This window comes from Podarcis filfolensis (assembly GCF_964270895.1).
Source record: "Podarcis filfolensis genome assembly, chromosome: 16".
Classification (NCBI taxonomy): domain Eukaryota; kingdom Metazoa; phylum Chordata; class Lepidosauria; order Squamata; family Lacertidae; genus Podarcis; species Podarcis filfolensis.
The window spans coordinates 19,682,005-19,697,315 of record NC_139620.1 but is presented as its reverse complement, the minus strand read 5'-3'; the positions used below and the strand labels follow the sequence as shown (position 1 = coordinate 19,697,315).

Here is a 15,311-nt window from a genome sequence, read left to right as displayed (position 1 = left end):
CAGAAAAACTAACATGCCGCATGCACGTGACTAAAGTAAGGGCAAGCCCCTTTTCTTTATACATGACATGGAAACCACTTATATCTTATATGAGACAGGAAGAACAGACAAGGATTCCCTCAGCGTCTCATGTGGAGTTTGGAGAGATCTCCTTGATTATATTATTGTATGCTATTTGTATGGTGTGACAATGTAGTTTCCTTTCGTTCATGGTATTTTGAATGCTCTTATGGGTGAACAATGCAAAGACAGTCAAGATGTTTGTAACAGTTCTTGTTCATTAAATACTGCAAAATGAAATACAAACATCTTTTTTAAAAAGGCACTAGCCTGATGTCAATGGGCAGAGACTTCCAAAATATAGGTGCAGCCACAGTCAAAGTTCAATTTTTTAACAACTACGGAACAAGTATTGTGTAGCAACTGTAGCAGTAACAGTTCTGCTGATCAAAGTGGTTATAATGAGAGTATTCTTCACCTCTTTCTCCCCTTGATCCAATCCTCTGCACAAGCTTGGGGGACTTATGAGGATGGGGTTGGTGACAGGACAAGTCGGTAGCCCAAACCAACATTAACAGACCCCTCTGAACAGATGGAGTTCTCTTACCTTTCCAGCAAGTTGTGGATTGCCTTGAAAAGCAGTGTCCTGCACTCATATGAAAGCCCATTCTCCCAAAGTCCTTCTTCCACCACTGCAAAAACAGGCAAAATGTTAGTCTATCATCCAGAAAACAAGAGGAGGGTTTAATCATTCAAGTAAACAAAAACATAATTCAGCTGGGTTTTTAGAAGGACAATCCAAGCTGGAGCCATCCCAAAGTATCAGACTACAATTGCCTTAATCCCTAACCACTGGCCATGCTGACTAGCACCAGGGGATTATGGGAGCTATAGTCCAAAACATCTGGAGTGCACCAGATTAGTGAGGGTTGGTCTTCCTGGTTACCTGAGCAAGTACCAATATGCATTACAGTACTACCAACTGCTTCAGTTATAAATCAACTGTAACAAGGTACCCATCCCAGTTTAATAGGAAGCCTATTTCAGGTTTATGCAAACTTTATGGGATGAGTGAAGCAAGTTATTTGAGGTGAAGCAAGTTGACCAAGCGGGATTGCCATTCAAATTAAAATGATCCTAAAACCAGGTAAACTGAAATGCTTAACTCCACATTATGCATTCACACATTTCACACATTTAAAGAGGTTATGGCCTTTAATAATACGCACTATGACAAAAAAAATGAGTGAAAGCACATTATGTGATTTCTGCAAGTGACACAAAATGAAAACAGAAGCAAGATAACTTGGTGTTGTTGTTTTTTAAAAAAGCAATTTAAGAATAAGTAACCAAATGGGAAGAGTACTCAAGTTGAGGGCTAGGGAGCCCAAAGACAAGGTAACTGAAGGGAGAATGATCAAGGAAACTGCATGCTGACAAATAGAATTCTGAGGAAAAGATGGCTGGGTGAAGGAGGCAAGAGACTGAGAAGAGATGGAAAAGGTATAGAACTAAGGAGAGAAGGGGGAAACAGAAATAGGTTTAGTTGTTTTGCATTCAGTCCTCTGTTTGAATTGGAATTCTGTTGTTGGTGTTGATTACTATTATGTACCTTGTAGTGCTCCATGCTCTGTTTTAATTGTCAGCCAGGGGCATCTTGCATTAGGCCAGGGGTCTGCAACCCGCGGCTCCAGAGCCGCATGTGGCTCTTTTACACCTTTGCTGCGGCTCCGGGGCGGATACTAGCAAGGGGAGGAGCTGCATTGTGCGCCCCGACACTCCCCACTGTGGCGGGCGCTGTACTGGCTGTGACATCGCATGGGGGCGGTGCGTGCGTTAGTCACGCACCGTCCCGACGTCACCTTCCCGCCCGCCCGCCCGCTACATTGTAAGGGGCATGTACGCTGGTCACTGCATTGAAAGGGGGCATGTACGCTGGTCACTGTTTTGAAGGGGAGTGAAGAACACACACACAAAAAAGGTAACTTGTTAATTTAACGTTTATTTCTATGAGGAGGAGTAATTCTGAGGGGTCAAACAAAGAAATAATAAAAAAGTGACAAAAAGTTATTTTTATAATGACGAGTTTTGCGGCTCCCAGTTTTTTTTTCTTCGGAAACGGGTCCAAGTGGCTCTTTTTGTCTTAAAGGTTGCAGACCCCTGCATTAGACAATAAATACATTTTAATAATATAATAATGATGATGGGTGTGTGGTGTTGACAAGAAAAAAGCAGGCACGCATGGTAACTCTGGAGGAAGCCAAAAACGAGGGAGGGGCTCCCCCCCACCCCGCTTCAAAAATTTGTTCATGTTAATCGGTCAAACGTTTGGCTTCAGCTGAAAAGCAAACACCTCAAAAGCATGCAAATGTTCAAAAAGTGCCTTGCAAGTTTCATTTTATGGGAGAACACTTATAGGAGATGGCACTTTCAGCTTCTGCTCCTTTGGTTGGTCCATTCTCAGACTTTTGCAGTGCCAAGCTACCGTCGCCTGGAGATCATTGTGTCTAACTGGCTCAGATTCTTAATACATTTCAGTAAATGAATAGTGAAAACACTCAAAGGGACTTTTTAAAAAACCTTGGTTATAGGTGCATATAACCTTTGTTTTTAACATTCCTAGTAATCTCTCTCACATACAAAAGCCAAAAACCAATTTTGTGCCCCTCACAATTCTTTACTTCCCCCCTTCGCTAAAATATATGAACATTTTACTGTGCAGATTCTTCTCCCTCCCTGCCCAAGTACCACCTGCAGGAAGCTGGGGCAAGACAGAAACAGATATAAGAGACCCCATGGGGAAAACAGAAAGCAAATAACATATTGTATTAATTAGACAGTATAATAAACATATTATATTACAAGTAATATAAATATAATAAGATATAATTAAGTTGCATGTGGGAATACTCAAGTAATTCCCACTAGAATGAATAGCAGAGCATTTATAGTAAGGAAAACAGGTATATGCTCATAAAGACTTCAAACAATCTATTGATGGGGTATGGGAATGCAAAAATCACTACGCATTTGAACTGCTCTGGAGGATATCACTAAAGAAAATCCAGCTTCCTGCACTGTACACCAAAAAGAAAAACGGGGGGGGGGGGGGAGAGAAAAATGTTTAGCTCCAGAAAATCTAAAGTACATTTCACTGTTTTACATGCACCATTCTGCTTCCCTCAAACCTTATTTTGAAAACAAAGTAAAACTATTTGAAAGTAGCTTGGAAAGGAATGGGGCTCTTATTTGATCAGAGCAATGTCCCTGGGGAAAAGTGGGCTTAAACCTTTCTCCCACACAATTTATCTGATATAATACCACTTATATCATATAGTATTAGCTCCACCTTTCCCCAGTGCCACTGCCTCTATCAAAATTAGGGCATTCCATACATACAGCCCTATCTGCTTTCAAGCAAAAAGCAAAACGTTGGGAATTCTGCTCACAGATTTCTCATGTACAGTGGTACCTCTAGTGCGGACACGATCCATTCCGGGTTGCCGTTCACACCCCGAAATGTCCGCAATTAGAGTGGCGCTTCTGCACAAGCGCGGAGCACAATAGAGCACTTCTTTGCATGTGCAAAGCTGCATTTGCAAGCCGAAAAGACGCAACATGAACCTAACGCAACACGAGGTATGACTGTAACATGTACTTCAACGCTTAAACAAGAAATCTGCATGCATGTGAGGAAGGCTAAAATACAGAGCTTTTCTACCTCCCACAGCAGGACTAATTAAACCTTATTACTCTGAACATTGAGTACTCTAACCATATTGGCCACTGTGAATATGAAGGGGAACATACTCTATAGGATAATACTAGTTGTTTCACCATTAAAAATGACTGGAAATCAATTTATTGCTCTGTTCTACCGAAAGATAGGAGGGTCCCTGTGACAAGGAAGTAAGCAACTACAGGAGGAGTTATGTGGTAAGCAGGGTTTGGGGCTCCTTTTTCCTACAGTATCACTTCTTCCTGGTTTTCTTTTTTAAAAATCAATTTAAAAATCCAATTCACTGGCAAATGTCTACATTAAATAAATATATCAAAAATTCAATTACCGAAAGCCTATACTAAAGCTTTCATTTCATTTTAGATTAAATTTGTCTACAGTGAAGCCGTTTAGTGACAAATGCAGATGTATCAATGTGTCCTGGAAATTGACATACAAAAAAGCAGCAAAGGAGTGCAATGCTACATTGATTCTGAAATACTGCATTAAGGCCATAAAATATCTAATTAAATGCAATGCTATTGATCGATCATTGTTACATCGCCATTGATTCTCCTGTAAGATTTGTGTTCAAAGTCCTTAGTGACTAAATGGACTTGATACTATACCGGGTGCAAGCATACTTCCTGCTCTGATGTCCTTACACAGGTCATAGCTAAAGAAATGTGACATCAGTTCTCCTCAGAACTGAGGAAGTACCTTCCTTTGTACAACCACAAACCATCAGTACTAAAATGCACTGTTTGTTTTGACACTCCTGCAAATACAGTTTACAGTGCAGTCACTCAAACCGCTCAAGAAATTGAACAGCTTGGTCAGTCTGTAACCTCCAGCTAGTGTGAAACAACCTCTTTTTAAAAAGAAGTTGTGCACAACTATCTACACAAAGCCTTTTAAATCTGAGGGGAAACACAATATAAAAATAAGCTTGTAATCAGAAACAAATGGAAGCCTATTGCACACCATTCACTCAATATTGCTATAGCACTAGCAATACCATTCACATCTCCCAATATGTAGATAGTAACAGCTTCTACTGTTTTCAGCAATACAAACGACAAAATGGTTATCAGAACATATTTAGCTCTAATTCAACAACCTGTGGTCCTCCAAATATTGCTGGACTACAAATGACCATAGATCATGCTGGTTGGGAGTTGGCGTCCAACACCACTGGAGGGACACAGGCCACTCATCTCTGCATGAATGTTTGCAGAGGTGAGCTCTCGCAACGCTACCTGGACTAGAGCATTATGCAAAAGTGGACACACTTTTAAACTTTAACTATGAGATTTCCCTTCATCATCAAAAGAAGACAGTCCAAAACTTGTATCTGAAGTGTCCTCATTTTGTCTCCCCTCTCAAAAACAGCTATGAGAACTAATGAACCTAAGACCAAACCTACCCTTGTGTGTGACCAAGCATGTGTGTGTGTGAACACAGAGAGACATACATTGAATCCAACAAAATGATTACACATAAAATTGTATATTTTCCCCCACGGCCTTCCCACACATGCAAACAAACAAAACAACAACAACCCACCATCAAATCACAGGCCACATCTGATTCCATTAACAAAACCACTACAAATCAAAATATTTTTGAAAGCACACATATAGTTCATATGGGCATTAATACAAGCAGAGCAAAGAGCAAAACAAAAATCTGTGGGGTGGTGGTGGTGGTGGTGGTGGTGGTGGTGGTGGTTGTTGTTGTTGTTGAAGCATGGCTACTTTTACTCCTGATGACTAGATGACCCTTCGGGTCCCTTCCAACTCTATGGTTCTATGCATTTCTAAGTAGTAGACCCTACCCAGCCAGGCATTTATTTTCTTTGCTTCTCCAGCACAAGGGTTTTTTAAAAAACAAAACACAACCGTATAGTTATAAAGGAGCATTGCCAACCAAGTATCTGACAACCTGCGTCCCTGAGAAAAGGGCTTTATGCTGAGCTGGAACAGTTGTCTGTCACTGCTGCTCCAGCCATGGCAAGAAATCCCAGCAGCTGTACTGACTGAAATGCAGTTGCCTCATTAACATTCCCTCCACCACTACCACCAAACACCCATCCAGCGTTTCTGTGCTTTCAACAATAATCTTAAAGAGCATTTTACAGAAGACTTAGCCCTGCTAAGGGCACTCCGCAGCATGATCGAGGGAACATGGAAACACGATTCATTAGACACGCCTGGAGTGGTAACAATGGAGCTACTTCTCGCTGCCTTTCATTTTCTTATACTTTTGCTAAGACTAATGCATTCCTGTTACACAACAAGCAAATTTACATCCAGAAGAAAACCGTTAGCACCTCTGATTAAGCAATGACATTTTCTCTTGTATTAAGAAGATAGAAAATGTTGACATGTTAAACAAGGCTGTGGGGGAAGACAAACCCAATCCAATAAACTGCCTTCTAATAAGTCTAATACGATGCATACAATAAATAGATTGTGGAAGGGCCTAAACTATCTCATCTGCCTTTAACCTGGATGCTATTAAAAAGAAACTGCTCCACAGTCTCATTATTATGCTCCTCTGCCCCAGTAGATTTTCATGCTTAGCTGTTGTTGGCTTCCCTTGAAATGCTGTTTGTATAACTATTCAAAACAATGAATCTTTTATTTGCTTTTTTTTCACTTGCCTTCAGCATTGTACTGTCCTCTCCTCTCCATTCCTATTTATCACCAACTCTTATCATCTTTATCCATGTACTACAAAAGCATTCATTTCATGATGTACACTTACATTTTTACATACAACCATCTGAAATGTAGTTTGGATTAAGTTGTTAAAACAATATATCATGGAGGGGGAGGGTTTTTATAACGCGGTACCCAAGTAATGTTTCAGCATTTTGGAGCAGTAGTCCTTTCAGACCCAGGACCCATCTTTAATCCAAGCATGCATTTGAGGACCCATTTCTTAATTTGCTTGATGTGTAACTGTGGGTGGGTGGGAGGTTGTGTGGGTGGTTGTGTGGGTGCATGGGTGTCTTTCAGAAGAACGGTCACTGTCACCAGGACCACCACAGCAACTCTGCAAAAGAAAAAGAAAAGGAGATCCACGCTAAGGAGTTGAGTACTATTGACATGGACCACAGCCACTAGTAACTAACCCAGTCAGCAAGATGCAAACCTCATACTAAAACACCTCTGTATGGGGCTACACAGCCCACTAACATATGGGAGTAGACTCAAGAGGATGATAATGCTCCAGACAACTTAATTAAATGATGCTTGAGGCTACCTCAATCTCCACTGCATCCAGCTCCTAAGTCCAATTCTATACTCAGTAACCAAAAGGCTCTTCATCATTCTATTTAAATATTTCATACCTTTTTAACATCCTGCAGGAACCAGACCTTCCATGACTAAATGCCATCAACCTAGCAGTGTCTCTTTAAAACTAACCAAACTACTGAATATCCTATGGTGAAATGCGTCCAGTGTATTATGAAATGCCAAGATGCCTCTTTTAACAAAGGAAATAAACCAAGGTCTGTGGATGGAAGCAGAAAGTGCTTTCACCTCCTGGCGGCATTAGAGCAGATTCTAGAGAGAGACAGACTTCACTCTCTGAAGTGGTACTTGGGATGGTGTGATGACAGGGTGGGTGAGCCTTTCTACTGACATCCAGTGAAATACAGGGGAAGCTCTGTTACAAGTCAAAAGAGGAAAAGAATGTTCTGTAGCAAGGTATAGTCTCTGACAGTTAGTGCGCGAACAAAAAAGGTCTACTACATTTTGAGGGCTGTGTGTGTGTTTTCTGCAATTCTGCACAATCCCAGACAATCCACAAGCCAGTGTTTGGTACAGACTGCTTTAGATAAGACAACTGAAATTCTTAAGGGAAGGTAAGTCAGACTGTGCAGGTCTGTTTGAAAGTGTCTGGGCAATGTCTCCTGAAAACTCAGAAGCCAGCCACAAAGTTGCTCAAGAAGACTATCTTCAGAGGCTTCAGTGCCACTGGTCATCACCAGTCAGAAGACACAGAACAAACTAAGGCAAAATAATCCTACACATCTCAATTTGAAGGATTTGTTTCTCAGCCTGATGAATTTGGATTACCAAGATAGGCAATATTAAAGAGCACATACAGCCCTGTTTACACATCATGTGGTTTGATTTATGGAACTCACTGCCAAAAGGATGTGGTGATGGCCATCAGTGCAGATACCTTAAAAGATGTTTGTTTGTTTGCTTGTTTGCTTGCTTGCTTGCTTGCTTGCTTGCTTGCTTGCTTGCTTGCTTGCTATTAATGGCTACTGGTCACAATGGGTATATGCAGCATCCACCTTCAGGGGCAGTATGCCCCTGAATGCCAACTGATGGGAAGCAACAACTTCCTGGATGCATCTCTCTGATTGCCTTCAGTGGGGAAGCATGCTAGACTAAAGGGACATCCAGCAGATGAAGCTGTCTCCAGGCCACTAGTTCATCTAGCTCAGCAGTTTTCCATGGTTCCAAACATGTTTTTTTGCCAATTCTACCTTGAGATGTCACAGATTGAACCTGTGTCTTCCAGCACACAAATACCTGTATCACTGAACTATTGCCCTTTCCATGCTATTATATTCATATTACTTAACCTTTTTATTATTGATTGGCTGATTATTATCCTACATTTCTTCATGTAGACCTTCAAGGTGGCTTTCCCCAGCCTAAGACAGTTTATGCATATGCTGAAGTTCTGTTCAAAATCCCAATACGTTTTCCATGGCAACTAGACCTGGACCAGAAACTCAACAGATATGCAGCACGTTGACAGCATGGGTGACAAAACTTCTAAATATACAAGCATGAACAAGGCCCTCAGCCAGGAGACTAAGGACCCCTGGGAGGCTGCTCCCCTTGCCTTCCAGGAAAAACATCATGGCAACAAACTGATCAGCCTGGCCTCATCTATTACCCAGAGAAGGAGAAGCTGCAGGCAGCTACACTAAGGCTGCATGCACACTATATTTTAAAGCACATTCAAAACACGTTTATCTGCTCAAAGAATTCTGGGCACTGTAGTTTGTTAAGGTCTACTAGGAATTTTAACTCTGTGAGTGGTAAACTGCTGTATCTAGACTTTTTTAAGGGGTAAAATGTGCTTCAAATGTACTTTAAAAGGTACAGTGGTACCTTGGGTTACATACACTTCCAGTTACAGACTCTGTTAACCCAGAAATAGTGCTTCAGGTTAAGAACTTTACTTCAGGATGAGAACAGAAATCGTGCTCCGGCGGCACGGCAGCAGCAGGAGGCCCCATTAGCTAAAGTGGTGCTTCAGGTTAAGAACAGTTTCAGGTTAAGTACAGACCTCCGGAACGAATTAAGCACTTAACCCGAGGTACCACTGTATAGGGAGCACACAAGCCTTTGAACATGTGCCTGAGTTGGCTTCCGTTCTCTACCCTCCCAATCTCTTCTTCCTTTGGGGCTGTGTCTTTTAGATTGTAAGCCTGAGGGCAGGGACAATCTTACTATTGATTGCTGTAAACTGCTCTGGGAGTTTTTTTTTTTCCAGCTGGATAGCAACGTAAAAATACCTTAAATAAATAAAGCAGCTTTTTTATTATTTTATCTAACCAATAAATGCTTAAATCATTGATGTTCCTTTTTTTTAAGATATCCGGGGGCGGGGGCAGGAGAGAGAGATATGGTATGTTTTAGTACCAAGGTGTGACTTCTCATTGGCTGCAGGAGCTTCCTGCACTCAATCAGAAGCCATGGAAGCCATGTCGGACATTCGGATTCCAAAAAACATTTGCAAACTGGAACATTCACTTCCAGGTTTGCGGCATTCAGGAGCCAAAATGTCCGAGTACGAAGGCGTTTGACAACCAAGGTACGACTGTATATTGATAAATTAAATAGTGCCATAATGTGGTGGCTTAATATTGCCCTAAAACCATATTCTTTGTACTGGCAAAGCAAAGTTTCAGAATCAGACTCTGAAGCTTTTGTACCAAGTTTATAATTCAAGATTAATTGACTTCTTAACATGACCCTAAGATAACTTTCTGAAGGAAACAGCTAGCTATGGACATGTTTTGTGAATCAAACTCTAGTAACAAACTTGCCAAGAAAAGGCAGACCAATTCGACGGTACACAATAGAATCACAAGCGATGCAGGACATGTTATGTGTAGGGGGGTGCAAAGGTGTGCATATCCTGTAAGTACAGGAGTCTGGAACATGTTATCTGGAAAAAGCAAACTTCAGCAATACTAATGCACAGTGCACAATCTTTGTGGGGACTCAGACGTATTTCTGAACTCCCTCTCTATACTAATGTTGCTGAAAGTAGCATACAAGCTGACAGTTGTGTCCCAATAGAGGGAGTGCTGGGACATGTCAAAAACTCTTTACATTGCTCCACAACTGCATAATGTTATCATAATTAACAGTTGATGCAGAATTTATATGGCTCACAGTCTGACCAGAGTAAAGCCACAACTAACTATTCACAACAATGAAATGACCTTGCAGAAATTTTACTGCACATTCCTATTCAACAGCAGCACACACAACGTACTGCAGATAATCCAAAATAGTATTGAGGTGTAGCACCCAGAAATTATAGCTGCATATAGAGGTAGTTTTCTCAAGACACCACCCTCTGAATCTTGACTACACAAGGAAATATTCCGTTGCTAACAGCTGTCCAGACGCAGACATCATAGGGCAGCTTCACATGCTCTCTTTTTGCACTCAGTTATAGATTCCTAGTGAAATATATGCATGAAACCCCATCAAGGGCAAACAATGTGCAGAATGAATTCTGTGCATGTCCCTTCCCATTTCTGCTTCTAAGTATTTTGAAAACGCCATGAAATGGTATGAGCCCTGGTTTCTAAACTTTAAAATGGCAATTCTACAATATTTCTAGCCATCTCACTACCACCTCTGTAGCTATGTCTGAGATGACTTTGATAACCATTGCTGCGTAGGACCTCTGAGGTTAAGGCAAATAGAAAGAAAAATGGTTCATCGGGCCAACAGGTCCAATAAAACGTATCAGAGCCAATTGTGATATAACTATCTTTTCAACAAACATGAAAAAAACCTGGTTCTCCCTATATATATTTCCAATCTAATGTGTGTATACATCCTGAGTGTATACAAAACAAAGACCTTAACAGTCAAGCAGAAAGCTTTATCCGCAAAAAAATCTTTACAGGGACTTAATTGGAATCAGAACTGACACTGCCATCCCTGCAGTCTTAGTGTAGCCCTAAGCTGATATTTTTGTTCTGGATGACCATGCAGCCCATGTCATCATGCATTAGTTTCAGATAACTCAGCCAACAAGCATCTCATCTTTTGCGCTTGCCTGGAGCCAGAGCTTGGTTTTGCTTATAGTCAAACTGATTCTATCGGGCAGGCACACCTACATTTCTTCTGAACAAGTGTGATGAGGGATCCCTGAAATCACTTCTCTTTTTACACTACCCAGCCCTCCAAATGCATATATACACACCTATAACTCAGGATAACACTTATTGAATCCGATAAAGTGGACTGCAGTCCATGAAAGCTTATGCCGTAACAAATTTGTTGGTCTTTCAAGTGCCACAAGACCCTCTGCTGCTTTACAGCAAACATAGCAATAACACCCCTAGATACAGCACTCAAATTTCAGATGTCGCAATTCTACTTAGTTATTGGAGTAATTAAAAAAAGAAACTCATCAGAAAATGTTATATTCTTTACAAATAACTTATATTGACTTTTAAGGGCATTCTGCACACATTCCACAAACCAGGATATGGTATGAACATCATGATGTTGAATCAGGCCTAATCAGTGCCTGGATCTGTGACCACCTGAGTACCAATGACACTATTGTGGTCATTACTATGTCTGAGAAAGGAATTTCTTCTTAAGAAGATACACAGGGCAGATTTCACTCAGAAAAAGAAATAAAGGGAACGTTGAACATGTAATTCAGTGATAAGACTTAATGTTTCACTGAATAAGCTGAAGCAGCCTTCAAATCCTAGTATTTTAAAAAATGTGAACTTACATACCCTTTTTATGTAATAGAGATTTCCTTCCAAGTATGCAGAGGACAGGCACTTGAGAGAACTGATTCCTAAGTAGAGATATTAATTTCACATATAGCAGTCCAACTCCAGCACCAGACACCTATGCATTGCACTTGCAGAGCATCTTTGAGACTCTTTTTTCCCCATCTCACATCCCTGGGAGATGGCACGTTATCACGTCCCATCACTCCCAGGGGCATTTGCCATTTTTAACATGAATGCTGTGGCAGAAAGGCTTTCTAACTGCTTACAGCAGTTACTGTTTGTAAAAAAGAAAGAAAACACTGCAGCCAGCACTTGATTCATCTCATGCAAGTTACCTATTATAATGCTAATTTTAGAGCATTAAAAAAAACCTAATAGGAACTTAGGGAAAACATAAACAAAAGTGGCACAGGCCAGACATATACTTATACAAAAGTGACACACCCAGAGTTATGTATACACCCCTCTTTTCAAGGGCAGAGGGAGAGCCATGCTCAGCCAGTAAAGGGCTGAACTAGGTACTAGGATGTGCACGCAAGCCCCAGCCCTAATATCCCCAGGCACACTGGCTGTTTTAGATCTTTGTGCCATTAGTGTGAAAGTCTGGGCTAAAAAAATAAATAAATGTAGGATTCAACAATGCACTTCAGACCATACTGGCTCTTCAGGGAAATAAGGATCCATCATTTAGATGTGCTATCACTTTTCTTTTCCTTCCGGGCTCCCATTTTTGTAGCATTTAGCTTTAATACCCAAAATACTTTTAACACATATCAATTTACCCAAATAAACTGCTAAGTAATTCATGGATTTTGCAACAGTTCTTCTTTTTTTTTTTAGGTTACATATATCCCTGTTTGGGTGTGTTCTAAATCATTTATGCTTCTATCACCCAAGCTAATTTCATCATTATTCTACAAATTTTTCTTTATAAGAGTCCAAAACCAATATTTTAAAGTAAAGCTACGAAGTAACATCGTTGCATACTGGAGAACATTAGCGGCAAAATTTGAGAAAGAAAAAGAGATAAAGCAGTCATAAGGAAAGTACTGTACAGGCTTTAAAAACTCAATAAAAGAACAAAAAGCAAAACAATGGCTTAAGTTAAAGAACCAAAACGGGGAGTCAATACACTGCATTTAATCTAATAATTAAGTGATATCATTTTCAGAAATAAGTTTTGACTTCATTGCTCTTGGGAAAACTTAAAATAGTTTTCGTTTTCACTTAGGGAAGTTTCAGAACACTTACTGAGAGCCATCTAGAAGCAGCTTTGCTGCTTTCAAATGAGATGTAGATTGCACTTATAAAACCTTGAGAGAAGGAAAATTTCACACAAAGATTGGGCAAAGTCTAGCTTAAGAGACTTTAAAAGCTTATCTACACACACACAAATCTTTTTTATCAGTATCACAGTAATTCTTTTGTCTATCATGTGTGTGCCAGTTTGTTAAAAACCTTTCTTTCCTGTGCACTAGCGAACACATCTTTATTTAATGGCATGTGCCCAGAGGGATGATATATTTTTGTAGCAAGCGTTCAAAGAACTTTTACTCTCTAGATGTAAATCTTGTTTGAAATATCTAGGTTAAAACAAATCTGGATTGGTAAGGCACTTCAAAACAAAGCTTCAACTTGCTTTTGAAAGAGACAATAGGATTTAATCAAAACTGTAATTTGCGCTTCTCAGTGTGCTACCCGTCAGTTTCACAGCAAGGCCTGAACAGAGTTCTGAAAGCCCCCCTTTTCCTGCCTTAATATTAGACCTGCCAGTGGACAGTCAGTATCTCTCTCTTGTATTTAACCTTTATTTAAATCCATTTATGCATAGGATCTTATTGAAATTAATTCCATGGTTTGGTTTAAGCATATCACTGGCATTCTAAGAACTTAGGAAGCTATCTTTAGTCTTACCTATTTATCAGTCTGGACTAATAAAGTCTACTCACACTTGCAGCAGCCTCTGTGGAAAGTGGGGTGGGTGGGTGGCTTTTTTTGCCAGACGTATTTAAGCAGAGGCTGGATGACCATTTGTCAGAAATACTGTGGTAAGGGAAGGTCTGCAGCTCAGTGGTGGAGCATCTGCTCTGCATACAGAAAGCCCCAGGTTGAATCCCCAGCATCTGCAGGTAGGGCTGGAAGAGAATACCTGCCTGTATTCCTGGAGAGCTGCTGCCAGTGAGTGCAACCAATACTGAGTTGGATGGGCCACTGGTCTGAGGGGGTATATGGCAGCTTCCTATGTTCTCTTGTCCAGCAATGCAGATCCTGCATTGATCAGAAAGTTAAAACTAGATTGCCTCCAAGGTCCCTTTCAATACTGATTCTACCACCTGCAGCATGATCATTCTAATGAGAAATACCAAGAATTGAAACTAAGACTTTCTGAATGCAGTGTATATGCTTCTACCACTGTGTGAAAGATACCATAGAATTAAAAACAGTAACAGAGGCCTACAAAGAGATAGAAAAACATTTTTTAAAAAAACAACCTTAAAGCATAATTTTACAATGGCTTATTGTTTGATTCATGACAACAGTTCAAACTAAAATGGTTCAGGAATATTAGTTCTATTACAATTACACAACAATCTGATAAGTGCACACTGTGTGTGTATCTGTCACACACACACACACACACACACACACACTCACACACACACACACTAAATATTCCACCAGTTTAGCTAAAGTTACTAAATCCCTGACATCTCCCATCACTCTCTAAGCATTTTCTTTCACCTCTCTATAGAAAAATGCAGAGATATAATACCAAGTTTGTTGGCTGGTTTAATTATGAACACTTTAATTTTGAAGAGTGTCTTGTGTAAACTGCTTTGTTTTTGTTTGTTTCTTGAGTTGGAGAACACATGTAAGCAAACCTGACCTTTAGCTTATACTTTGCATCCTGTTATCTAAACTAAGTTGCTTGGTGCTTAATTGAAACAAGAAAGAAGATTCTGCCCAGTTTAAGTAGCAATTGTGAAAACAAAGCCCACTATACTAACAAACACAATCCAGATAAAGTTGTCTATTTAGGATGCATTGAGATCAATAAGGCTTTGGGAGTGCTAATTTCTATGGTATAGAGCCTGTAACCCTCTCTCTGCATTTCAGTCCACATGGCTTGCTTTCAAGTAGAAAAGCTGTGGGATCTCCTTCTTTATAAGATTTCAGGGAAAATGTGAAAAGGTACTATATACTTCATGCAAGTCCCAACTTTGTAGAAAGCACACTGGGATTCTACCTCACTGTATTTTGATAAAGATATATGTTCAGCTAGGTAAAGGTAAAGGGACTCCTGACCATTAAGTCCAGTCGTGGACGACTCGGGTTGCAGCGCTCATCTCGCTTTACTGGCCGAGGGAGCCAACGTTTGTCCGCAGACAGTTTTTCCAGGTCATGTGGCCAGGATGACTAAGCCGCTTCTGGCGAACCAGAGCTGCGCACGGAAATGCTGTTTACCTTGCCACCGGAGCGGTACCTATTTATCTACTTGCACTTTGACATGCTTTCGAACTGCTAGGTTGGCAGGATATGGGACCGAGC

General features: G+C 40.5%; 1 protein-coding gene across 2 annotated transcripts in view; it reads right to left on the bottom strand.

Moving 5' to 3' along the window:
- MED13L (mediator complex subunit 13L) overlaps positions 1-15,311 on the bottom strand; it is a 163,838-nt gene that overhangs the window by 96,489 nt on the left and 52,038 nt on the right. For both annotated transcript variants that reach the window (XM_083589649.1, XM_083589650.1), the window contains exon 3: positions 608-692. In XM_083589649.1, the coding sequence (XP_083445775.1) occupies positions 608-692 (85 nt within the window). The remainder of the gene's footprint in view (positions 1-607; positions 693-15,311) is intronic.